The 26,934-nt window shown below is 44.0% G+C and overlaps 1 protein-coding gene across 6 annotated transcripts in view; it reads left to right on the forward strand.

Annotated features, from left to right (window-relative positions):
* Positions 1-26,934, forward strand: part of LOC101164563 (nuclear factor 1 X-type) — a 175,237-nt gene that overhangs the window by 11,634 nt on the left and 136,669 nt on the right. For 3 of the 6 annotated variants that reach the window (XM_020705515.2, XM_020705518.2, XM_011478613.3), the window contains exon 2: positions 11,331-11,414. In XM_020705515.2, the coding sequence (XP_020561174.1) occupies positions 11,331-11,414 (84 nt within the window). Of the gene's footprint in view, positions 1-11,330; positions 11,415-15,542; positions 15,900-17,761; positions 17,798-26,934 lie in introns of those variants that run through there. The other 3 variants (XM_020705512.2, XM_020705517.2, XM_020705520.2) reach the window with 3 other exon arrangements.

Consider the following 26,934-nt stretch of genomic DNA (forward strand, 5'->3'; position numbering starts at 1 on the left):
ACTGAATGAAGCTCATTGCGCCACCATTAGGAATCTAACCCTTCCCTGTGTGCCAGTCCTACACCCAGCCAACTGAGCCGTCCAACCACAGAAATACAGACAACAAACTATTCAGACAACTTTGCCGTTGATGGTAAAACATGACAGACCTATTGTCATGTCCATCATAGAGCCATTTGAAGGACAGACATCTTTTCTACTGCCTTGTTGTTGGAATAAACTGTGAAATAACATTTTCCACCTCGGTTCCCAGTTTCTGTTGACCTTGTTACTAACTGGCATTTGGGCCAGTGCAATAATATAGAACATTAAGGCTATGTCAGCTAAAACTTATTTTATAGGTGTGCATTATGACTTTCATATGACTCCCTGCAGCCAATCAGAATTGACTTTTCACCTGGACAATGATTTAACTCCAGGGTACTCAACTTCAAAATGATAATAATCGAGGTTTATCAGAGACAACCTTGAGTCCGGTGCTGGAATGGTCTCAGCTTGACTATCAGACACTGGTGGGACCTGTTTGGACATGAAAGGACCAACGCCACTACATTAGCTGGCTTGCATTCAATGATAGTTAAACATTGGGAGGCCATCTCCACCCAAACTGGCGACCAGCATGAGGTGGAGGTGCCAAGCTGATGCAGCTGTTTTGTCTTTGCATTCACTGCAGAGGCTTCTGCTATATACATACAATTTGAAGTTATCCTTATATTAAGTTTTTTCCAATTTCAGACATTCAGTGCACTAATCATCACCAAATGGGAGCGAGCAGCAAAATAATTGCCTGGCATTGACGAGGAAGATCTGGCAAATTTTCCATGGCCACAACCCACAAACTCAAGTCTGCTGTTCATCTTAAAAATGCACGTTCTGTACTAATATGACACGATTTAAATAAAAAGGATGAAGATTTCAGATTTATTGGCAATATTTTTAAAACAAAGAAACAACCTGAGAGCACCAGTGTTTTCTGTGGCTACAGGATAATGCAAGATTAGAAATATTCAACAAAAAACTAAAAACCTCTGAAGATAGTTTCTGCTCCACATATTACTGTAATGTGGTCATTTATCTGTACTGATGAATGAAATGTCATCCATTGACTCTTTATGAGGACTGAGTGAGTGTCATGTCCCCCATAGAAAATGCTTTACTCCTGGGGCCAACCAAATAAAGTCAATACAGTTGCCATTTTTTCCCAGTATTCGCTCCATGTTGGAGCCAGACAATGTCAGTAGGCAGTGATTGGTCCAAGTCGGTCTGAGCTGTTGTTTCTTTGGCAACCACTCTCTCCAATCAGGAGGAAGCTTGTCAGAAGGCAACACCGCTGCCACTTGAAAGTTGGCTACACGAAATCTGTCAATCAAATGTTTTGAGCGTTGGATCTGACACCACCTACGGTGAGGCATCTGATTGGTCAGACAAACTTTGGAGAACTTTGCAATAAATGAATCTTAATGAAATACATTAAGATGAACAAAAAAGATATCAGATCAAGAATGGGTAATGTAAATAATAGAATGACTGAGTAACAGCTGTTTATTTCTCTACAGAAGTCTATGGGATTTTGGCTTTTTGAAGCCAGCGGGAACTTCCTGTTAGGGACGCCGGGAGGAGGGATCATTCAGTCCAGTTATCATATGCAGTCAATAGCTGCGTTTCCATGACACATATGCGCGAAACGTTATCAAAATTCTACAAATACTTAAAAAAACACAATTTCGCAATTACACTGTTTCCATTAAATCATGATTATGCAAATAAACAGAAATCAACTAAGTCATTCAAAAACACAGCGATGGATTTGAAAAATACTTTGACAGCAGATACATTCACATTTCTGCCACAGCACTAGCGCTCATCATCATCTATCAAAGGAGTCGTCTGCGTCTTCTTCAGGCCATGGAGTGGCGAGCGCCTCACACGTAGCAGCGGCTAGGGATGAAGCCATTTTGGGAAATGGTGGGTGGTGATTTTTCCAGATGAGCTGTGGATCCAACAATTCCACATGACACACATGATGAGCTGTGTGACACTGTGGGCCCTTGGTGGCGCCCGCTGTGCAGCGCCCAAGGCCGCCGGTTCCTACAAAGAAGCGCATCGCCATCCGGTTGTTGGTCACATGACTCATTTTTATTAGAAAATATTGTTTCCATTGCAAGTTTGGCAAAACATGTAAATTTCCTCAAAAACCACCTCCTCCAAAAACAAAAACAATCTTTTTATGTAAATGTGAGTTTTTTCAAAACTGTCATATTTCCATTTGGTGAATTTATTATCGCAAATCCAATTTGCACAATTTCCTAGTCTATGCACATGCAGCTATTAATGCCATCTTGAATAGTTGGGAAAATGGATTGAACAATGAACTGATGATAAAAAGGGGAAAAAAGAAATCATCCCACATCGATAGCTTTGTGATTTGAGTATTATGGGATACTTATTATTTTTCTTGTAATAAGATAGACCCCCACATTGAAGTGCCTTCATGTATTATATATTAGATTGGTGTAATTTTGACTTTTACTTTTATCATGAATCTCTATAAAATAAAAGAAAGTGGGGTTCTGTTTTATTTAAAAAACTAATGTTTAGGTTTCTGATTCGATTTTTGGAAATGTTTATTATACATCAAATTATTGACATTACTACAATGTAAAAAAGAAGAAATTATTGTACAACAATCTTTTATTATTTACCTCCCCCGCTGTAAAGAAGTCAACAGGAAAAGAGCCTCAGAATTAACAGGAAACCGTCTTCAGGCCTGTTCACACCAGGACGAATTTCGCGCGCGATATTCGCCGATGTTTAACGCCTCGTGACTAAACAAAGGGCACCAATGTGATTGTGCACACCGACGCGAAAAACGCCATGCGTAAAAGCATAGAAATGCCTCGGGTTCGTTTTTTTGGTTTGACGCGCCGCGTCAAAAACTACACGACCAATGAGAATGGCGCTTTTGCACACGTGTCTGGAGCTTCTGAAGTGACAGTAAAACACAACTGGGGGGCGCTCAAACACAAAACTGTCTTGCTGAGCACACATACGTAACGGCAAAGAAGATATACACCAAGTAGCGTCTACACTGCCGCAAACAAATAAGACGAAGAAGATGCACTCACTGACACATTTTCAGCTCTTGTACCAGTCGATAAAACTCCCCATGTTCTTCTCTTCTCGTAACTATGGGATTTACCCAAAATCGGCGTCTTTTCCGGCGTCTTTCATCATTCAACAGAACAATAATTTCTTCATCGCTGGAGCTACTGGTGCTTGAAATATTCATGTTTTCTTTGTATGATTCTGACAATCGCGTAAATACTTGCTCTCTTCTTCTGAGTGAAAAGCGAATTTAAGAAGCGTAAAGTTGCGCAGCGCCACCTTGTGTACAGGAGTATTTCTGTTTTACATTAAGCGCCATCTAATGTCAGGGAATGAAATTGCATGTTCACTCGGCTCATCGTCAGCGAAATTCGCTTGGGCTTGAACACAAAAAACGCTGTTGAAAAACGCTGGCGAATAACGTGCGCCGTTATTCATCCCGGTGAGTACTGCCCATTATTCTGTGTTGATCAGTGTCGTCCATCTCTAATGTCATCCGTCACCCCGCTGACTGTTTTCTAACCTTTCCTCTTTTACTTTATTAAGGCTTAACACTCAGAATAATTAGGTTCACAAGACATCCCAGAATGCACAGCAGCTGTGTAACCCTGTAATCTCAGTTAACTCAATTTAGATGCTGTTTATCTGCATTTATTTAGGAAGTGCAAAAAAAGAAAAAAATCCCAATTTGGATGTTTCCTCTTCTGTTTTAGGCCTTAATGAGAAATCCGAGCCGATAGCATTATTCATTCAGCTGAGCGTGCCAGCTTTTATCCCGGCTGCAATATTAGCATACTTGTGAAACTTTTTAGTACTTGTAACCAGGTTTGGCGTTTTTAACAATCTTGCATCAAATAGATTGTAGCACATTAAATGTTGGGAAGAGAAGAACCAGTGGCAAGCCCCAGAAACACAGTAAACACACACACACACACACACACACACATGCTCTTTTAATTACTGCCTCCCCCGCTCCTATTCTGCACCTCCTGAGATGCAGGTGTAAAATATCACATTTTTCCAGCATTTCTCCCTGAGGTAAAGCTGGCTTGGACTCACACAACATAAATTTCCCCTTTCATATTCCCCCACACATTTTTTTTTCATACAAACAAGTTCCCCCTCCCAGTCCTCCCTGGCTTTGATGTGCTTTCCACATCTGCACAGGTTTGTTAGCTTGTTACCAGCGAAGAATGGGGATGCAATTAGAGCTGAATGCGGCGGGACCGTGGAGGCCGGTCGTCGTGTTTAGCGTGTCTGATGCTCCAGAAAGCGTCCGGCCCGTCAGGTCGATGCTGCGAGTGATTCGGTCGACACGCTGGAACCATCAGGAGGCTGTTAATCAGCCGCTGCGAGGAGCCCCGCCCCTCGCGGATTGTTGCGTATCCATAAATAAGGAAGCCCAGGTGGTTTCTGCGCCGTGTGAAGAACACAATGAGCAAGACAGGGGGAGGCGGGCATTATGTATATGTGCTCCGATTAATCCATTTGAGAGGCAGCCAACTGAGGCATCCAGCCCCTGATTGTGGTTGTCAGAGCGAAGAGAGCGGGCTGAGCACAGCAGAGGGGCTGGACCAACCATAATCTGCACCATGATCGTCTTTGTTACGTTCAGAGAAGTTCAGCACTGTGAGGTTCTAGTGCAAGAATTTGTTCTTCCAAAAAACGCCAAATGAAATGAAAATGTCCAGAACGGCATTAAAGCATCTGAGAAGCAAAGTCCTCACCTGTTTCCTGATTCTAAGTTTAACACTGCACAAAGACTGTATTCATGGCTAATCTGGTTCTAATTAAAGCTTTGAAATGACGCCCTCCTTCATTCTTAAAACTTTGTAATCAACAGGAGGGTAAAACAACCACTTGTGGTTGTTTGAAGGGCAGATTTGGAGAAATGAAAGTGGTCTTGATTTATAAAAATGTCATCGGGTCTCTGTTTCCCTGCAACAGGCGGTTGCTCTGCCAAAGACACACAACCCAAATGATCAGCTCCCAGCTGAAGGGAGGGAAACTTCTCCAGATCAACTTTCCATTCAAAGTTTACTCCTGCTGCCTACAGCTAGTCAACGGTGTTCTAAGCAACCATTGATGTTGGATAAACGATGAGCAACTTTGCTCTTTAAACTAGTTTAAGTCCTACTTATTGTTTGTTTCCGCATTTGACCCATGCCCTGAGGGAGCAGTGAACCGCAGAAACAACCTCTTAATGTTGAGGGTATTAGGTCTCGTTTTTGGAGTCTTTGGTATGACTCAACTATAGATTTGACATAATGTACCGGCCTCAGAGCCGACACTCTACCACTAAACCATTGAGTTGATTAAGAGATTGGCTAAATAATAAAGTTGAATCAGAAGAGTGATGCCAGGGCTGCACAGTGGTGTAGTGGTTAGCGCTCTCACATCACAGTAAAACCGATAAATGGTCTATACTTGTAAATCACTTTTCTACATTCCTTGAAGGCCCATGGCGCTTTACAATCACAGTCCCATTCACACACTGATGGTGGCTCTGTTGCTAAACACTGGCACCAACCTTCCACCAGACTCTAGGTAGGGCTCAATGACTTGCCTAAATTGTCCCTAGGTGAAGGTGTGCATGTGTCTGTCTCTGGTGTTGCCTTGTGATGGACTGTCAAATCATTCAGCGTATACTCTGCTTTTGCCTGAAAGTAGCTGGAATCCGCTCCAGCAACCCTGTGACCCCAAAAGGATTGAGTCCTTTCGAAAATGGACGGATGGACGAAATGTCCGATAGCCAGTGATCCTGTGAGGATTCAACGATCCAGCGCTTGCACTTCCTCTTTGAGGTTTGACTTTAAAACAAGAATATTTGGAGAATATGATTCACGTTATTTTTAAGGATCTGTAGTAATGATGTATCATCATTGTGATCTTAAACCTTGGTCATACGCACCTACACAGGTCAACCCCTGTATGGTTGCTGCAGGTTGTCCGGGTCCATGGAGAGTTTTGGAACAGAGCGGTTTCATCTTAAGGTGAGCGCAGGTGTGTCTTGAAGTTCCCCCGAGGATCGTACAGCCACCTTAAAGGACATCCTGAAACTGGAACGTACCATTGCATGTGTATATCTTGAAGTATTCGTAAGGATAATGTCAGTTGCACACACTTATGTCGTACGGCTAATGCTGTCGTTTGGTGCCCTTACACCACACTCTAGTCATTAGTAAGATGCCAGTACTGGTTACTTACACAAATGCTGGACACATGGGGTGAGCAGGTGATCCGTAATGCCTGTACGATGCCTGCAGGATGTCCACCACACAGGCCGGACTCTGAGAACACATTGATCACTTGTGAACTTCACAAAGTGTGGATTTTGAGGGCGTTGAAAAATATGAAAGATTTGTCTGACGCCTGCTTCTCACCTACTTCACCCTTGCTTAACCTTGCTTGTTGTTTAAGTGTTCTCTATGACCTGTCGCTTGCAGCATGCATGAACAGTGCACTCTACGGGCTCTACGGGCAGTCTATGATATTCCATCTTTTTGCCCCACACAGGTTTAAACTTGTTTTGCTTGCAGTTGGCCCGCATTCAAACGTGAGGGCAGTTGTGACTACCGCTTTAGGAGGTCACACGAAGGCATCTTAAGAGGCTTCATTAGTCAAAATGAGGCTTGTCTTTTGTCTCTTTCATTTTCCCTTTGTTCTTCCTGAGGCAGGTTTTGCTGTAGGTTCCTTCCCATCAGAGAGAGGGGATTATTTTTCATAGGGACCTCGTGCGTGGTCTGCACCAAAAGCATTTTGTCCAAATTATTACTTCCCTCACTTTGTAAACCAGGACATATTTTTTTAAATAAACTGGACTCTGAGGATACTCCAGATATCAGAAGCTGACACAGTTGGTTCACCGCTTTTCTTAACTATCTTTAGATCCAGCCAACACACGTCTGTTTCAGTGATTCTGAGGACTCACAAACAAACTGATGACACACTTTGAATGTGACCAATGAGAACATAACATCTTATTGTTACTTATGAAAGAAATTATATTGGAAAAAGTATATTTTTTAGAAAGATTTTGTCCTTCTGCTTTTTTTTTTTTTTTTAAACCTTCACAGTTTTCTTTTGTCTTGCCTCTTTCAAGTCAACAGATACCCCATCTCCCCATATAGTGACTAATGTTGTCAGTGTGCTAATCAACCGTCACCTTAAACTCCATAACCTCCTTTAGATTTCACTCTGGCTGAATAAGATTCGACTGTTTCTGCCATAAAACCAAAAGCCTCCGAGAGACAAAGCAGAGCTGGAAACTAATTCTCTGTTGGCCAGTGCATCCCTACAGATGGTCATGTGATCTATTGTTATAAAATGTGAAATATAGCTATACTTCAAAGGCACTGCTGCAGACCTCCACTGTCCATTCACCACAAGTCATTTATCATCCTGAAATGGCTAAAACACGCCAGGAAGAGGAGGCAATGTAAAGAACCGCTCGTCTGCCACTTTTTTTATGCGCCTCGGTGATAATCAGCGGAGTGAAAAGCATCCCTCATTTTCATGATGGCATCATTTAGTGGGATAAATGGTTTCAAATGGTTTTCCTCCAGTGTTTCCCCACATATAAGCTGTGACACGCCAGAGGTTGTGTGTTGTGAAGACGACTCACGCCAAGCGCATTGTGAGCAAAAGCGGCTCTGCTGAATAAAACCGCTGTTAGGTTTATGGTAATCAACCTGCCGGAGACCTTTGGCCGCAAACGCAGTGAAACCCCACACACAGATATCCTTCCTGTGGATGGTAGAGGGAAAAAGACGGGGCCGTAACCTCTCATTCTGGAGGATATGAATAGCCTGCGCCTCCCGCCGCAGCTCAGTCAGTCCCAGTCTGGGACTTTATATAGTGTTGTGTGTTTATGTCTCTGCAGGTTTTTGGTCAAGGGCAACCCCATGTCATCCTCTGCATGTATGCAAATGCTAAAGTTAGCTGCCAGTGCCTGTTTGGCCCCCTTGGAACTGTTGATCCCACATACAAACAAAGTTTGTTCCTCTTCCGGGTGGATATCACTCTCAAAAGCCGAGCTGAGGAAAACAGGATTACTTCTCCTCCTCTTACTCATAAAACTGAGTCTGAGTGCCTTCAGGAATAATACCTTCAACATTCTCGCAGACTTTTAGTTATGGCCCCACTCTGATCATCATTTGATCTATTGTAAAGTCGTTTCCTGTGGTCTTTTAATTATAATGATACCATTTTTAGCCAAAATTAAAAAACCTGTGTCGATATCTTGGACATAGTTTCTGCAGAGCGGCAGGAGGTCATCAAAAAAATTCACCTCTAAGCTTCCTAAGGGCTGTTGGCACTTAATAAGCCCCACCCCTCTTCCCATTGCTTGAAGCTCTCTGTTTGCGTGCCTTTCCACTAGCTTACACACCTCCAACCTGTCATTACTGGTGCAACAAAAATGGCGAGCAATGTCAGAGCTGTCCAGCCGTACAGTTTAGATCCAGATTCCAGCTCAGACCAAAAAAACAAAGACGTTCATGTTTTGTGGCCTGCCCAGAGAATTTCCTACCTCACACATACTATCGTTTTTTTTCTCTTTCTGATTTACAACAATGTCAATAAAGAAATATTCAGAAATGTAATGTTGACCTTAATTTTTTTTTTCATAAACCATATTTGCCGCACAAAAGGCTGCTCTGGTTCATGAAGCGCACTGTTAATAAATGGCCTATTTTTTATTTTTATGTCATATATTAGGCACACCGAACTATAAGAGGCATTAAGCAAGATAAAGAAATCAGAGATAAATCCGTCAGTCAGACTTTTTTAACTGTGTTCACAGTAACTTGTTTGTAACACGCTACACGTTAGTGTTAGAAGCATTAGTCACATTAGAAGGATTGGGGGCCGGTTTAGCTCGTGCTGGCTTGCGGCGCCTTCCGTCCGTGAAATCAGGGTTCGAATCCGGGCTGCTCCCTATTCCCTTCTCTGGTGCTGTACCGGTCCCAAGCCCGGTTGGATTGAGAGGGTTGCGTCAGGAAGGGCATCCGGCGTAAAAACATTGCCAAGTTTACCATGCGACTCATCCTCGTGGGAAGGTTATTTCGCTGTGGCGACCCCTGATGGGAGAAGCCGAAAGTGACAGTCACATTAGAAGCATCAGCCACATCAGAACTGCTAGCCGCAAGTAAAGTGTTAGCCACGTTAGAAACATTAGCCGCATTAGAAGCGTTATTCACATTACAACCGTTTGGTACACTGGAAGTGTTAGCTATGTTAGAAACGGTAGCCACATTTAAAGCATTACCCACATTGGAAGCATTAGCCATGTTAGAAGCGTTGGGTAGATTAGCAGCATTAAACACATTTGCAGTGTTAGCCACATTAGAAGCGTTAGGCACGTTAGAAGCGTTAGCTACGTTATCAGCATTAGCCACATTAGAAGCGTTAGTCACATTGGACACATTCGCCAAATTAGACCGTTTGCCACATTAGAAGGGCTAGCTGCATTAGGAGCTAGCAAAAAACTAGTCAGACATCGCAATGTTCAAACATGTTGACCAAGCACGAGGCGCACAAGGTTAAAAGGCATATCGATGTTTTTCTGTAAAAAATTAAAGCCTTTAAGTGTGGCGTATAACGGGAAAAATGTGGAAATTTCTCTTCATATTTGTCCTCCAGCATCAGAAAGTTGCCATAAGAAAGTGTTAAAAACTAGGGCTGGGTTGATAAATCAATCAGAATGGATCCAAGCTAAATAAATCATAAAGAAAAATTCTGCTAGCTTTATGCTAACGTATAATGGAATTTCCCATAGGACGGTTAATGCTAACGCTTGTTCGACTTAAACATACGTTTCTGACTAAATGAACAGCTTTAAATACACACAGGCATGAATTTACCAAACTCTTTTAAGGAAACTTTTTTTTAAGTAACCATTTGTGGTATAAAGCTCAGTTTTTTTGCTTCTGGAATAAAGTGTAATGCTATAGCCCACCTAGTGGCCAAACTGAAACGCCATCCAGGAGTGTCGAAACAATAATCTGCACATTTTTGTTGGAGCTTCTCCTTTTTACAATTTTACAGCATGTGAACAGTATCAGAACAATATAAATATCTTCAAAACGTATATGGATTGTTATTGTTTTTATATACAAATACGTGTAAATTCAAAATCAAATCGAATTGAAACCAGTGGATCAAAAGAATTGAAAAAAATTGATCCAGGCTCTGATGAATTGAATCGATTGTGGATTATGGATGATACTCAGATTTATTAACCCTTGTGCTATCTTAGATGACCCCACCCCTTCCATTGACGTGTTCTCCCTACCATGACAAAGGTGGATAAAGGTGGAAAGATTTCATGTAATCCATGAACACCAGTGAAGATCACAAATCATTGAAGAAAAAAGGTTTAGAGCACTGTCTAGTGGGTCTAGATGACCCAACTCCAAATGTTAAAGTGCCTAGGATAGCACAAGGGTTAAAAACACCATTTTCATCGGAGTGGGGCTTTGAGGCCTAAAAGTTTTCCTTCACTCCCAGAATAAACAGTGAAATTTATCCACCAAGAAACAGAACTTGTTCCAGTTTTGAAGTGGAGAACGGCGCCAGAGCCAAACAGAACTTGCCCTCCGACCCAGATCTCCAGCTTTCGGGTTCCTCCCGTCTCTGCTGTCTGGCCCGGCTGCCTGAATTGGCTTCAGGAAGAAGTCGATGCTCATTCAGGGCCTGGCGTGTCGCCGCATACAAATTAACTGCGCTGAAAAGGGGGAGAAAGGCTTCATGTAAACACTTTATGCGAGCGGTCTGCGCTCGTCTGCGTGGGGGCAGACGTGTGGCCCGGGGTCTGCGCTGAATGCCCCCGCCTGAATGATTTGTGCTGAATCAGTGAGCACCCAGGTGAAATAGCCAGAGCAGGAAATGCTTTTGTGTTTGTAGGCACTGTGCTAAACGCTTCGCTCACCGACCGCGCTGGGCCAGGCCAGGCAAGGTCTGGCCGGGCCTCAGGTCTGCGCAGCATATGGCCGCGGGGAGGCTGTGCACGCCAGCAGCCATGTGCGTGTGCAGATTTTAAAGATGAAAGCAGTTATCTGTTGGAGGGACTTGAGGATGATCTTTAAATAGGTCAAGCAGGAGGATGAGGAGGATTTTCACGGAAGAAATCTGCTTTAGCGGGTTTTGGGACCGGCTTTTCCGTGTCTTTTAAGTTCCCTGATCTTAAATACAACGTTGACTAATGAGTGAATGTTGTGTTTCAGGCAAACGAAAGCTATCTGATGAACGAGGAGCCCTCCAGAGGTCCTGGGATGCCTGAGTGCTTCGTGGTGTCAGATTCTTACAGGGTACGCATCCACTTTGAGTGTCTTTCTGCCTCATCTGTGCGTCTGTCCGCCTAAATATGTTGTTGAAGTCATTTGAAGTCATTTCACTGTCTGCTCCAACTGTCTTGGTAATTGCTTCACAATCATAATGTCATTGTTAAAGCCCCCCCCCTCCTCCTCCTCACTCAGCTGCAAACCATTACAATTATTATTTCCACACATGAACCAAAGAAGAATCTTTACTTCTCGCCACGTGGGAGTGAGAGTTCATGCTTAACGCTTAGCGCCGTGCAGAGGAGTAGAAGGTTAAAAGTGAGAGAAGCAAGGAAGGAGAGGTTGGACCCATGAAGTCCAAAGACTGCAGTGGGGGGGGGGGGGGGGGATTGTGGAGCTGAAAGTGGTTAATGAGGTGGGAGCCACTTTTTCTAGGCTGCGCTCTTTGTTTTCCAGAGTTAAGGCCCATGCCAAGTCTCCCAGAGAATCTGGGTTGCTACAGCGTGCCGAGTGTCTCAGGAGGACAGAAATGAACCGGTCTCGCTGTAACCGAGCAGTTCGGTCGCTAAGGTGGAGAGTTTTTTCAGAGATGGAGGGGTGTTAGAATCTAGAGGTCAGCGGGTTCAGGAGCATCCACGGCTCCTTGTGGGCTCTCCTCATGGAAGCGTAGGGTCCGACTTGGCGTCCCATTCTTGTGCTTTGTTCTTTCAATCCGCAGCCGACATGTGAAGCTCACACTCACACATAACAACATTAAACTGCTCTTTTAATTTCTGTATTGGAAGCAAAAAATAGAGGTCAATAATCCCCATCGTAATTTAGATCTATGGTGTTTTGTTGAGATGCCATTTCTGTTAATACAAATAAAGATTTTGCATCACCAGCCAGCTCGGCTGAAACAGACGTTTCCATGTGTCTTTCAGGCTTCAGGGCTCAGCTTTTGCTTTTCAGAGAATAATTGTGGCTAAATTAAATGCTAAAAATGTGGGCATTTTTTCCTGTTTTGGCTCAAACTCTTCTGAGGTAATGAAATGTATTATTTTAACACAAAAGGGTTTTATTTTAATTAACAGTTACTCAGCTTAATTTTTTTACTTTTTTTTCTGTCTTCAAAAAGATAGTGCCTTATTTTCGGGAGATTTCCCAGAAGCCAGAAAAACACTAAAAATAAAAATTTGAAAATGCTGCAATTCTACAAAAAAATATATATATATTTGAGGATAAACAAAAACTTATAAGAATGTTTTTAAATAAATAAGAAATATAAAATTAATGGCCAGTTAAGAGTTAATCCGGAATCCAGAAATGCCAACTGATAATATCTGATCATTTTTGCAATAAAAAATTAAAAAACTTATTTTATCATAAAACTATTACTACTTTAAACAACTATAAACTCAGTTTTGTCCTCATCAGATGTCTGTAGTTTTTTTTTTAATCCAAAATGTTTTTTCCAAATGCTAAAAAGTCAGATTGAGGATAAACAAGCCATAAATATATCAGTAATTTGCATTAAACTTATTTGTTGAGTTTAAATGTGACCATGAGTCTAAAAGATCAGCTTCAGATCAACATCAGCCAACAAATAAATAAACAGATAGATAGATGAACACATCTAGTTTGAGTGTTTCTTCTTTCAGACATATTTGTTGGTCTACGGGACCAAACCCTCGAGTTTCCTGTTCGGTTGCAGCTCTGCAGAATTACTTGGGGAGGGGGGGCTGTCAGCTGAGCGGCACTTGGAGCAAAAGGCAGACATGTCAGCGCCGGGCTCCAACATCTGCTGAGGGCCAACCGCACCTTAGCTTATCTCGTCCAGACGCCCCCCCCCCCTTCCAGGCTCGGCGGGCAGGTGTGGCGTCCTCCTCCCCAGCTGCGCGGTCTCTCCCATCCTCGTTTAACCTGTTCCAAGCGCCTGGAGCTGCGGTTGTTGACGCTGCGGCTGCAGAGACTCTGGGAGGGCTCGTCGCCCGTTAATGGAAGCTGTGGTGCGGGCGTGCAGCAAGCGGGCTTGTTGCAGAGCTGCAGCAGTGGTAAATATGTATATTCCAAGCGTGTGAAAAAGCAGGACCACAGCAGACCCACCAACCGCAGCATATGGCTCTGCCATGTGTTAGTTAATGAGAGATTTACTCACACAGACCACTAAATGTGTGGCTCATTTAAGGAGCCGCAGCAGAGGAGGCTTTTCTGTGTGAGCTGCAAGGAGGCCAGCTCTGCACAAGCTCGCCGTGACCTTTTGCCCCCACTGGGAGAAAGCAAAGCCAGGCCGTGGAAAGCTGCTGACAGTTGTGAAGTCTGTCAACCTGCCTGGGAGGAAAGAGGCGTGCCCGGAGTTTGCATACTGCTGGTGTAATTACAGGGAGGACTACCGGTCGTGACGGCAGGCTTTAGTCGGCACGCTGACCGCTTGCCGTCTCCCTCTCCGCCTGGCCCCCGGCAGTAATTGGGAGCCCGGCTCTCTTTTGTTTCTCCTGCAGAGGCTTGCGGTTGAAATGCTCGAGCATCAGGCCTCGTGAATCTGCACTCTCTGTTCCTTCGTGTTTCCCTCTCATCCAAACGGCAGAAAAATGTCCCTTTTTGACGTTCCCATGAATCACTCGGCGCTGCTTTGCGTGTGGGAGGCACGTCGATGTCTGACACGTCCCAGTGTAGTATTTAGATTCAGCTCGGAGGCGGTGATTATACGTCTGTCTTCACTGTTTGCTGTGTTTCGACTTCCTTGTGAGCGCCGGAGTCAGTGTTTGGCTTGGACTCACTTCACTGGCTTTGAAGCTGCAGTTGTGGCTCGCAGTCTGGGTCAAATATGGTTCAGTAAATAAATAGAGTCCGGCGTTGCAGCCAGGATGAGAGGATGCATTGATTCAGACGGATTCAAGGAGAAATGCACCTTTTTTTGCTGAAAAACGGATCCATCTCAAAAAAGTATTTGTGCAGCTTCTTTTTCAGCAATTAATGGAAAATTCTGACTCCTACGCAGGACGTCCGCACATCAACATCAGAGAAGATGTTATCCGAGTAAAAATAGTAGTACTTAAAGCTCAACTCCGATAGTCTTTTCCTCTATTTTAAAGGCGTTCCCATTTTCTAGGACATTGTTTCTGCAAAGCGGCAGCAGTTGTGGGCGGGACAGTTGGTGCAGAGTAAGCCCACCCCAACTTCCTGTGATCCATCTCTCCTGCTAGCTTAGAGCTCCTCACACCCCAAATCTAACATTAGTGGTGCAACAAAAATGGTGAGCAATATCGTAGCTATCCAGCTGCAGCTTTGATCCAGATTCCAGGTCAGATGAGGAAAACAAAGACGTTCACGGATCTGTTTGGATTTATCAGAATGGAGAGGAGCAGGCACCTTGTGACCCACCCAATGTCACGAATACAATCTTTTTGTTGACTGAATTTTTTATCTACTCCTGATATTCAACGATTTGAATAAAGAAATACTTTGAAATGCAATTTTGGGCTTTTATATGTCCTTCATCATCAGAAAAATGCCACAAGAACATGGTGCAAACACGGGTTTAAAAATAAATAAATCCATCTGGTTGTCACAGGGTTGCTGGAGCCTATCCCTACTGTTACCCTAGGGTAGGGTCCACCCTGGGTGGTTCCAGTCCACTACAGGGCACCTAAGATTAATATTAAAGTAAAAAGTACCCATTCAAATGAGAGTATCCTGGGGAAAATACTCAAGTTGACAAAAGAAAACTAAAGTTTGAAGAGAAATATTTGAATCTTTATTAATTCTCTTCAAACACTTGGGTTGGTCATGTTGGGATATACTTTTGGAGCAATACTAATTTTTAGGGGGTTATATTGGTTTCATTTGAACCTAATCTATGAGTGTTGTTTTTTCCTGAGTTAAAATAAACCAGAAAAAAAGTTGGTCCCTTTTTAACCTTGGAGTTTGGTTCAAATGAAGCCGACGAGTTTTTGGTGTGAATGACAGTAAAAGTCAAGTTCAGATGCTTTACTTTGAAGTCTACTGTGTCAATCTGCCATTAGGTAGAAGACTGAGTCAAACTTCTTCTGATGGTGCGTTTACGTCTATCGGATGCGCGCCTCACAGCCTCCGATCATTGTTTGCGTGCTCGAAACGCCGCGCGCGCGGGCCAGTAAACGCAGCTCCAGCATGGCACGCGCGCGTGCGTGCAGTCGTGAGCGGAGTGCGCCTTATGGAAGATTTGAACCAAACCCCAGATCTGGTTCCTGTCGAGACCCCGAACTCCCCTCGTGATTGCGCGTCGTCGGGATATCGGGAGACGTGGCTGCGGGGAGGAAAGCGATTTAAAAAAAAACGGGAGGGGGGTGGGGGGAGAAAGTTTTTCGCTGAAAGTTTGTGCAAGCTTTCACTTTCTAGGCGGGGTTACTGTAAGCTGCAGCAGCATGGACTGAGAGAAGCAGGACGGCAAACGATTGCAATGCGGCACCGAGCTTCCATCCAACTCCAATAAGCTCTCCAGTCCTCCCTCCCAGTTGAACAACCATGTACTCCCCGTACTGCCTGACACAGGTAACCCGGCTTCTCTTATTTCTCGGTTCGGTTCGGAAGCAGCCAGAACTCTTCTGTTTTTTTTTTTCCTCTGCATGCGCCGTTTTTGCCTCTGCCTTCCATTTGGGTTCGGTTTCTCTGAAACTTCCTCTCCGCTCTCCCCGCTGGTCCCGGCTTGTCGTGCGTTTGCGGCGCACATGGTTTTCAAGGGAGAAAATGGCGCTTCTCCTAAAATGTATTTCATATATTTTTTTAAAGAGAGAGGAGGAGGAGGTGGTTGGAGGAGGAGGAGGAAAGGAGGGGAGGAGGAGAGCGCGGCGCGCCGGGAAATCCAGAGAAAAGTTTCAAAATGAACCGCTGGAGTTTTCCAAGCGTCCGAGCTGGAGTTGGTGGGGTGAAGGGGGTGTTTTTGACCGGGAGAGGAGGGGTTTGAGCGGGGGGAGCGGGGCGCTCACCGCCGCCTTCAGGGACCGCTTTTGTTTGGGACGGAGACCGGGAGCGCGAGCCGCGTGAGGCGCGCGTAATGACTCATCCAGCGACACTTTCCAGTCAAGTGTTTGCACTTAAACGCAGCACGTGAGGCTCCAGCTTCATTGGAGACTCCATGATTTCATTTGTCGTGGAGCATCACAGGGATTTTATGGAAAATTAATAGAAAATGAAGCAAAAAGTCGGAGTTATGAGTGTTCAGTTTTACTCTTTGAAATCAGCTGATAGGGTTTGGTCACGTGCCACTTTTGTTTATAGGTGCATTTATTGCAAATGTATTTTGGGATTTTTTTGTTGTTGGGTAAAATGTGTATTTTGCTACTCAATTGCCATATTGGCAAATTTGCGATAAAATAACTTTAATTGGATTTTGTTTTTACATTAAAAAAATCGATAATGCTTCACCTTTAACCTGTCTGTGCCGTGACTCCTGCCGCTTTTACCACCACTTCTCCCACCTCGGAGGGGTAATGCTGCTGCAGAAGCTTCACTCCCATGGCTCGTCCCGTCCTCTTTGGATTTTTGGGATGGTCTGGCCTCGGTTAGGTGCGTCACTCACTCCTGGCTCCTTTGCTTGGCTCCGCTCTGAGCGTCGGCCGTGAGGCTCCGAGGATGCCCTCGGCTCCTCTGCAGGCGCAGCTCAGGTTTCCATTTGGACTCACCATGAAAAAAAATCATTTAAAAACATACTTTTTTATATATCACAGAAAATTTTAGTGCAGGAAGGACGTGAGAGTTACTGTTTATTCCCGCTTGGCGCGTGTTTGCTCCAAAAAAGCAAAACGATCCGTCATGGATATAAGATATATTATTCCTTAGACATTTGCAAAATGGCACAAAGGCAGCACAGCGAGGAGTATCAGGCCTAAAATGGGTTTTTGGTTTTTGCGCACTTGAGCGTGCGTGAAGGAGACTTCGCAGATCACGCCCGCGCATTACCGAGCAGCTCCGTGCGTAAAGGGAGCAGATAACGAGAACCCCTAAAGTGCAGCTGATGAGGAGAAAAGGAAATTAGGAAGGATGAAAAAGGGGGCTGTCTGGAGGGGAGTGAAGAGACAGGCCTGTGTGTGTTTACAAGGTGCATCCATCACGCGCTCAAACTGTTGTTTGACTTGTATTCATACATGCGTCTTGTTCGTGATAATCCACACCAACCATGTGTGTGTGTGTGTGTGTCGGTTTGCAGCTGTGCGCGCACTCCTATAGGCCAGCAGTGACGCAGCACAGTTTTTGTGTCTTTTTTCATGGTATTTTCTTGCTCTCACTGTATTTCCAGCTGTCTTGTCACCTCTCTTTCTCTGGTGCACCGTTTTAACATGTTCCTTCCCTCTGCCCCCCCCTGTGCCCGCCTGGACGCTGACCCATGCTCTTCCTCGCCTCTTAACACCCTAAAGTATTACCCCACTCACCTTCTAAACAATGCCTTAGTGGTAAGTCCTGTGAAGTCGCTGTTTATTCAGCATTAGGTGTCTGTCTGTGTTTGTTTTTTGTCCTTTCTTTCCTCCTCAGTTTTCCCTCCCCGTTTGCGCTCCTCCCGCTGCGCCACTGAGGCGCGCGCGCGCGCTCCTGTCCACCTGGAATAGCTCCTCTGCGCAGGAGACGATGCAAATGCGCGAACTTTCTGATGACCTGTACGATTCTGGCAGTGGGAAAAAAAATCCAGAAATCTAGGTTTTACCAGAGAAATCCGTCTGACTAATTACTAGTCAATAACGCGCCCAGAGAAAAGAATCCGTCAATTAGCGGACAGATCCTTCAAAGCTGCCCACTGTAGATTATTTTCTCCACCTGTAATTTTTCCTGAATAATAGTCACAACTCCCAAAAGGCTTCATTCTGCTTTTCGCGTGCTGAAAGGCTGCAGAGGATTATAGTTTTCGTGCGTCACTCAGACGGGCGCATCCAGGTTTCGGGGAAGCAAATGGGAACCCTGATTGCAAAGGATGAAAGTTTGAAACAATCTATTTTCAAGGCTCAAATGAAACAGAGATGTTTTCCATTTTGGTCACAGATTCTGCAGGAATTCTACAGAAAAATGGGATTCAGAAAAGAAAATGCAGAGTTGCAAAAAGCTGAAGGAAACTGGCAGGCAGAGAAAAAGCAAAACTCCTGCAGTTTTCACACATTCAAAAGAAAAGTTAACCCTGCTTCACATATCTTTAGAATTGATTAGTGTTGTGGACATTTCTAGAAGTTCTCAGTTTATTTCATTTCATTTCCAGCCCTTTGTTATTATTTATATTCTTATCTTGACCATATATTTCGCACTAGAGGGGTCACCGGGTTATAAGACGCATTCGGCGAGACAAGAGTCAGAGACAAGTCCGCTAGTCAGTCAGACTTCACTATGTCTGTAGTAACTTGTTTGTAACACGTTAGCTGCGTTAGCAACAGTAGCGTATTCACAATACCTGTGACTCCTGACGTTGTTAGTAACTCTTAAAAAACCCACAGTGCGATACCGCTACACGTTAGCCGCATTAGCGTATTTATAATAACGCCCAACCTGGTTTGAAGCTCGGAAAATAACAGATCGATAACGCTAAAACAAACATCACTGTGGCTACGCTAACTCCCCTCTTTGTTAGTAGCATGTAAAAAAAACAAAAAAAAGATCGGGACCGCTACACATTAGCTGCGTTTTAGGTGTTTGAAAACACTGTTAGCCTCGCAAACCTTTTGACTCCCAACTTTGTTTGCAACATGCAAAATAACAGACAGATCGCTAAAACAAGCATCACTGTTTCCCAGAGGTCTCTGCGAAAAACCAGTGTGCATCGATGTTCACCAGATCGGCGTATATAGACCACAATGCATTGCATCGGAACAATTTTCGCCAAAAAAAGATGATTGTTTTAATAATTTTTGTCTTTAGAGGACAGTGGATTCATAAATAATCGTCGTATTACGTTCATATCAACTTGATTTTCACTTTGTGATGACGTCATATTTAGGGTTTAAAAATAAAAAAAATAGTGAGCATGGTTTCTGAATTGCTTTTAGAATTCAGGGTCACTACAGTCCCACACTACAGTTTTTTAGTAGTTAGGGAATAAAATCAGGGCTTTTAGGTTCGTCTTATAGTGCTGAAAATAAAATACAGTGTGTGTAAAGCTGCCCTCTGCCATACAGAACCAACTGACCCTAAAGACCAGATCAGCGTTTGCTGGTTGGGTGGGTTGATGTCGGTCAGGTTCAGGTTCTGAAGCACGGACGTTTCGGATTTTGGGAAGCGTCTTCCCTCCCCCACTCTTTCCGTCACCCCATCTCTTCCCATGGCTCGAGTCGGAGCAGCTGTTGTTCGGATCAAACCCCCCCCCCCCCCGACTGGTCACAGAAGAAATCTGGACTGTGGCGGCCCGCACGCAGGGTCCGGCCCGGCCCTGGAGTTCTGCTTTGTGCTCCAGCGTCAGTTTGTGGGATTTGATTACTTCCAGAATAAGATTCCCACAAAGGTAAATGAAGTGATCATATCACTGTGGGGTTCTGCTTGAGCTGCACGCAGCTTTAATTGCCATGACTTTGTATACATCGTGGTTGAACTTGCTAAACATCAAGGAGAAGTAATATCCTCTGAATGTTTGAGACGCCAAGTGATGCGGAGGCCAGGAAAGCACTCTGCGGTTGGCCTTCATACAGCCGCTGAACTCAAAGCATATGCCACTCAGTCCCAGCCGTTGGCTTTCTTGGAGCGGAGCACGCAGGATGCTGTGCAAGCAGTCTTTGCTTCTTCTCAGGACACCCAGAGGTCGCCAGGCCACAAGCCGCCCCCCAACACCTGTCTTCCATTAAATTCCAGGAAGAGTCCATCTCCATTTGTTCTCCGGTCTTTGCCCTCCCCTTCCATTGGGACCCACACTGATGAGAGGTCGCAGGTTCTTCTCCACCTCTGATACAAGCGGACAGACTTCTGCAGTTCATGTCACTTCCTCTTCAGTTCCTGTCGTTCGGGGATGGGGGGCCATCACATCTCAGCGGGGGCTCATTTATGGCAAAACTCACTGGTTCCTGCTCAGAAATCCAGTGTTTTCTTTTGGTGGCGCGCACAAAGATGAGCTGAGCCCCCGAGCGCCTTGGCAGCGGACAATATAGATCTGAATGAAGTAGCGTGTAGTTTTTATCTGGAGCCGCATGCAGAGAGAGGCAGACCCGACCGCGTCTCATTCAGCGTCGGCACAGCTGTCTCAGCATCCGTGGAGAATGGATTCCTGCCGCTATTGCCATGGGAGGCTCCAGCCAAGAAGAATGGGAGGATATCCAGTGTGTGCGCGCTCAGAAGGAAGGCGAGGGGCGAGAGGAGAAACGGGAAAAGGCTGTTGTGTCTGTCTCTGTCAATTTGGGGATGAATTTCTTTCATTTTTTTATTTTTTTTGCATGTGTGCGTCGCCTCCTCCCGCTTCACTCCGCCTTCACTCATGTCACCTCTGGCATGGATTATTCTTTGGCAGGACCTCAGCAGCGCCAGTGGCCCCCGGTGCGGCTCTGCGGTTGCCGATATGTTGTGCTGTTGCCGTGGAGACGGAGCACGCACGGCTGCTAAATTACATAATTGAGCTCGAATATACAGAAACAAGTACTTTGTGTACAAGAGGATTGGACAAGTGTGAGAAGATGTACGGTTTGATGGGGGAGGAGGCGGTTCTTGTTTGGAAACCACAAGAACAAAATGTGGTTCCAGCTGGAAGAACCGCGTCACCTGTGAAAAACTCACAAGCTTTCCACGTTTTTCTCGAAGTTTGGGGGTTTCACGACACTAAAGCATACGTTTGTAGCAGACATTTGGTTTAGAGCCTGAGGACTTTGGGGTTTCTGTGGAACTGCGGTGCCGTCAGGTCTGTCGTAGCTGCTGCAGCGCCTCAAATTGATGTCTCCTTCATCAACTCTTCAGGGAATTCTTTTAATGACGCATGAAAATTCCTACAATCCTTTCGATTGGCTGATCTGTGGACATCTGGGAATCCGACAGAATCAGACGAGATGTCTAAAAGTATTGATTTCCACGCTTTAACCTCATTTCACATCATGAAATATTCTCTACCTCCTGAAACGCTTTCCCTTCCTCCCTGAAGCTCATTTCAAACTGGAGCCAGGTCCCTTCACACGGTGCTGAACATCATCAAAATGAATCTTCTTTTCAAAGGTGGGACCATCGGCTGTATCTGACAACTGGAGCGAGTGACGTCATCCTTAGAAAACGCTTTACTTCGAAGTCTGTCGCCTTTTTTTTTTTCGTGGACGCCGCCATGTTGGAGGCAGAAGTCTATGGGATTTTGGCTTCTATGAGCGAGCAGGTACTTCCTGTTTGGAACGCTAGGGGGGGGGGTCACTCAGTCCAGTTCTCATGTACAGTCAATGAGTGTGACAGCTGTTTTTATTGCGCCATCCACTGTTTATTCAAATTCATTTTTATTTATAAACTCAAAATGCTTTAAATAAAATCAAATAAATAAACAATAATAAAAATAATAGCAATAAATAATAAATAAAAGCCCCCCCACCACAATTATATATTATACGAAAACAAACAATCCATGAAATCAATAAAAATCAAAACTTCTCTTCATAACTGAAAGGTCAGCGGTCACAATGAATTTAATTAATCAGCCTGTGCAATTCGCACATTTCAAAAGAGCCTAAACTGTGATAAATAGTTACTTTTAATGTTTACATTCAATCTCATGGTGACTTGAGGCCTTTTCCATTTTTTAACAAATAGGATCGGCTCCTTAGCGTCACTGACCAATCGAATGACCTATGTTAGATGCCCGCCTCTTATGTAGACGAGGGTCATTTGGAGCTTAGTCTAAGTTATGTGGACTTATTCAAACAAAACTGTTGCAGTGAAATGAAACGATGTATTCGTTTTTGTTTTTTCTATTTATTGATGGATCGCAAGTTATGTCAGCATTACAATATCGATTGCTGGTGTTTCTCATATCGTCCAGCACTACCGCCAGGCTTGTTTTGTGTCCCTTTTTGGAACCGGTAGGGGTTTAGTGACTTGGTGAAAAGCGATGGGTCATGTGACCTCAGGGTTTGTCCCCCTTTTTTTTTGTAAACGTAGAGTTGAACGGTTTTGTTTCTTAAAAGAATTCCTCCCTAAAGTGCAGACAGAACCGTACATGATGGCGTCTGTCATCACTGAGGACAGAAGTATTTCTAAGAGAGCTTTGTTCTCTTGGAGGGAACCTGAACAAGTGCCAGAATCAACACATGGAGGCAACGTTGACAGTAATTCATCTTCTCCTCTTTCTGTTTTCATTAAGATGCATTTCCGTAAAGGAGAAGCAACCTGAGGTTCAGTCATGAGCCATCATAACAAAGTCTGCTGCAGGTCAGCGGATAAAGAGCTGATGTGAATATGAGGCGGCCCACTCAAGGTCACTTCAGCGTGGGCAATCTGGATCTGCTATTTGGCTTGTCCTGCCTGTCAGTCTGACCTACATCTGACAGCAGCAGCTAAATATATACAGTAGACCTCTCATTACAGAGTTTCCAGATTAATCTGGATGAAATCTGAGCTCTGTTTGCCCTCCGTGTGTTTGTCCCCGCAGGCGCACGCAGACCGACTCTCAGGTCTCAGTCAGCGCCGCTCGGCATCCAAACACACACACACACAAAAAGCAGGTGCACACATTCATGCAACTGTAGCACACAATCCGCCGCTGCTGCGAGGAAGACGGGAACTTTTTCTGAAGCAATCTGTCTGAACACCTCCAGAAAGGTGCGTCTGATCTCAGCCTTCGCGGCGGCGGTGGCGGGGTGCGTGCGTGCAGAATGCACCTGCACGTGTTTGATGGCTGCAGAAACGCAGGTGTGCATTCTTTATTTAAAAAAAAAAACACTCTTTATGACTGGAACAGGTAAGAGTGTTCTGCATCTGATTAAAGTGAGCCTGGTTCCTTTTCTTCCCCTTTTTCACTCTGAAGGAAAGATGATAAATGGTTGCTGGTTAGCTTCCCCAGCACCACCACAGTGTGTTGTTGACTTCCACATTTTACAAATTGTGCTAAAAAATATTTAATTTAGTCAAGAAGTTTGAGTATTTTAAACCATTTGTTGAATTTGTTTTTACTTTGATAACTACTCGTTATTAACACTGACATTTCTCATAGTTTGAACATTGAGCAGTGTTCATTTCCTCAGCTTTCACCACAGTCTCATCAGAAATAAAGGCTAATTTGGTCTAAGGCATTAAAAATGGAAGAAACGCTGAACAGCCAGAGGTCAAATGACGCTGATTTAATTGAAATTCTGCATGTAAATTTCGTTTCTACTATTAGGATCTTTTATGGTGTCTGAACTCTCAGCAGGAACTGACATTTTTAAACCCTAAAATAAAATAAAAACATACATAAAAGGTCACTTTGTGGTTTATTAGCATTATTTTGTTATTTTCCTACAAAGTAAATCAATTAGACAACTTTTAGGCGTAAAGGTCCCGTCACCCAGCTGCTACGTACATTTTGCGCATTTCCCATGGAGGACATCTTGGTCTTTCGTGATCTACGCCCTTCATGACTGTTTCTTGCGTTCGTCTTTCGTCGATGTGCGCAGATGTCCGTCGAGAGTATCGGTTATCGGGTCTTTCCGATAAGTCTGTTTTGAACTGTTCAGAAGTTTTTGTCAGTTGAGAACTACACATTTTGTGTAGTTTATATGCAATTATTCCGTAAATCTTACGCAATTGTGTGTGCTTTTTGCGTGATGCATACAGAAACTTGGGTCTTTCCACGACTTTCACGCATGTACCACCGATGTATAACTTCTAAATCACATATACGGCGCACATATCGCATTAAAATTACATAACTGACGGACATATTTTGGGTTAGATTTGGCTTTTACATTGATTTAAGTGATTTTTGTGTGGTTTGCTCGTACTTCTTCCGAGATTCATACGTGATGCATCTGTGAAAATTTCACGTAAAGACCACAACTTTTCTCCTTTTTTTCCCACGTACGTTCACGCATGACCAATTTTCATCCATGCAATATGCGTAAAGTGTTCTTAGTGGCTGTGTGACGCGGCCTTAATGTATCCCTTATAGTAACTAAAAAAAACCCAACAAAAACGAGCACCAATGTAAGTGAACCCAGCATGATTTGCTAAATGTTGCTGAGTTCAGGAGGCGGCGCTAATTTTTTACCCACCTGCACTTTTAAACATGTATTCCGGGGCTAAGTCCGAATTCACTCACTACTCCCTTAAAACCCCTGTGCTATCTTGTGGGGTCCTAATGACCCACTGGTTGTTAACGTTGGGAGCTGGTTAGTGCAAATATTGCTCCCCATTTTTTGCTGCACTACTGACGTTAAGTTGGGGGGGTGGGAAAGTTTGTAAACAGAGAGCTCTCATTTATGGGTGACGGGAAGGGGATGGGGTTCCAACTCAAGACAAGACTTATGATGCAATTTTCTAATTAACTCCTGCCACTCTGCAGAAGCTATTTTCTAGTGAACCACATAGGTTTTCTATTTTGGCTAAACCAGGAAACCCCTTGTGCTATCCTTGGCACGTTAACGTTGGGAGTGGGGTCATCTGGACCCACTAGACAGTGCGCTGAACCTTTTTTCTTCAATGATTTGTGATCTTCACTGGTGTCCATGGATTACATGAAATCCTCTTCACCTTTATCCACCTTTGTCGTGGTAGGAATAACACGTCAATGTAAGGGTGGGGTCATCTGGACCCCACAAGATAGCACAAGGGTTAACTAACCCATAGAGACTAGCGTCTACCCAGTACTCTGGATTTTAATATTATTTGGACATGCGCTCACTCATTTATTTATTTTTCAACGCCAACTATGACGTCATCCAAGTAAAAACATAAAAAGTATTAACATTTTACGAAGACTATTTATGAATCCACTGAGTAAAAAATAAAAGAAAAATGTTATTTTTTTTTTAAATTAAAAACAGTTCAAACCGGTGCATTGTGGTCTATATATTCGCCAATCTAGTGGGCATCGATGCACACTAGTTTTTCGCAGAGACTTAAGGGAAATTTTCCAGGGCAGTGGATTTTAGAAATGTAGATTCGGACACCCCAAAAATACAAAAATATGGTCCTGTACAGAGCACTAAGTAGGGAGTAGTGAAGGAAACAGGGTTGTCGTGTGTCTTTCTTGATTTATTACTTTTTGCTTCTTGTTTGTATCAAATTAAAGATATTTCATGACTTTCGGAATAAGAATTATTTGAGTTAGAGCTTTGGTCTTGCTGTAGATTTGTACTTGTGGATATCCCTGGACCATCTGCACGAGTTTTCTGTTACGGTGACTGATGAGCCAAGCAGCGTGCCGGTGGAAGCCACCATTTCTGTTGGAATCGCTATTCAAACCACCTCCACATGTAGTTTGGATCCAATTTGCTAACGCTGTTAAATGCCCAGACTTTGCTAAAATCTATCTTTTTTCCATTCAAAAACGAAAAAAAATCTGATTTGAGTTGGCGATGTGAGCGAGGCCTCTGTGTTCAGGTGTTGCATCCGACTCAATATGCGGATTTTAATCAAACGTCTTATTTTTTCAAATTAGCCGAGCTACTCTGCATTCCTTTCACGTGCCTCTTGGCAACTGCAAATGTACCCCCAGGCACAAGTACCCCTGGCTGCAAATTACTATTACAGGAAGCCAACAAAACAAACACTCGGCTGGTAATCTATTGTGTTCATGTGTTCCCTGCATCTGTCCATCTAACCATCCATTTTATTAGCAGGAAAAAGATGCATTCACCTGGTGAAGCCAGGGGGGGGGATGACAATCATTTGTCCAGGAAGAGCTCTCGGGGCCAAAGTTAATAATGAAGTGGCAGGTAATAGCAGGGATGTAATGACATCTTACAACCAATGAGGTCAGAGCATTCATCATTGTCTTTTTTAGCCTTTATTTAAGACTGCGATGCTTCAGTGACACAGCCTCACATTTCCCAAGGCTTTTTTTTCATTATCGGACTGCATGACCTCATACTGTATGGTCCTGCATTTCTTGATTCCATGGGAGTTAGCCTTTCTTGAACCTGACAGTCTTTAAAGTCCCACTTCGATCATCTTTTGATCGATTTTCAAAGTGTTCCCAATGGTCTTTTAAGTATAACAATGCCGTTTTTAGACAAAATCTAAAACTTGTGTTGTTTTCTGGGACATAGTTTACACCTCCGACTTGTGGACGGGACCGTTGGCACAGAGCAACCCCGCTCCCACTTCTCCTCTATGCTGCTGAGAGCTCTTTGTTTACACGCTCTGCTGCTAGCTTCACACCCCCAACCTTACATTACTGGTGCACGAAAAATGGCGAGCGATATTGGAGCTATGCAGCCGTATGGTGTTGAGCCAGATGGATCAAATTGGAGCGGAGCAGAAAGCCTCTTCCAGGGTCGTTTTTACATAACAAACCCAATAGTTTTTGCACTGAAAAGCCGTAATATTTTTCAAAAAAAACGACAGTGCGCCTTATAATATGGACCGCCTCATGGATTCAATGTGGTTGTGTTCACTGATGTTAAAGTAATTTCGAGAGGCAAACGGCGCGCTGTCAAAATGTTTGGTTGGGGGTTATTGTGAA

This window comes from Oryzias latipes, chromosome 8 (assembly GCF_002234675.1).
Source record: "Oryzias latipes chromosome 8, ASM223467v1".
NCBI lineage: Eukaryota > Metazoa > Chordata > Actinopteri > Beloniformes > Adrianichthyidae > Oryzias > Oryzias latipes.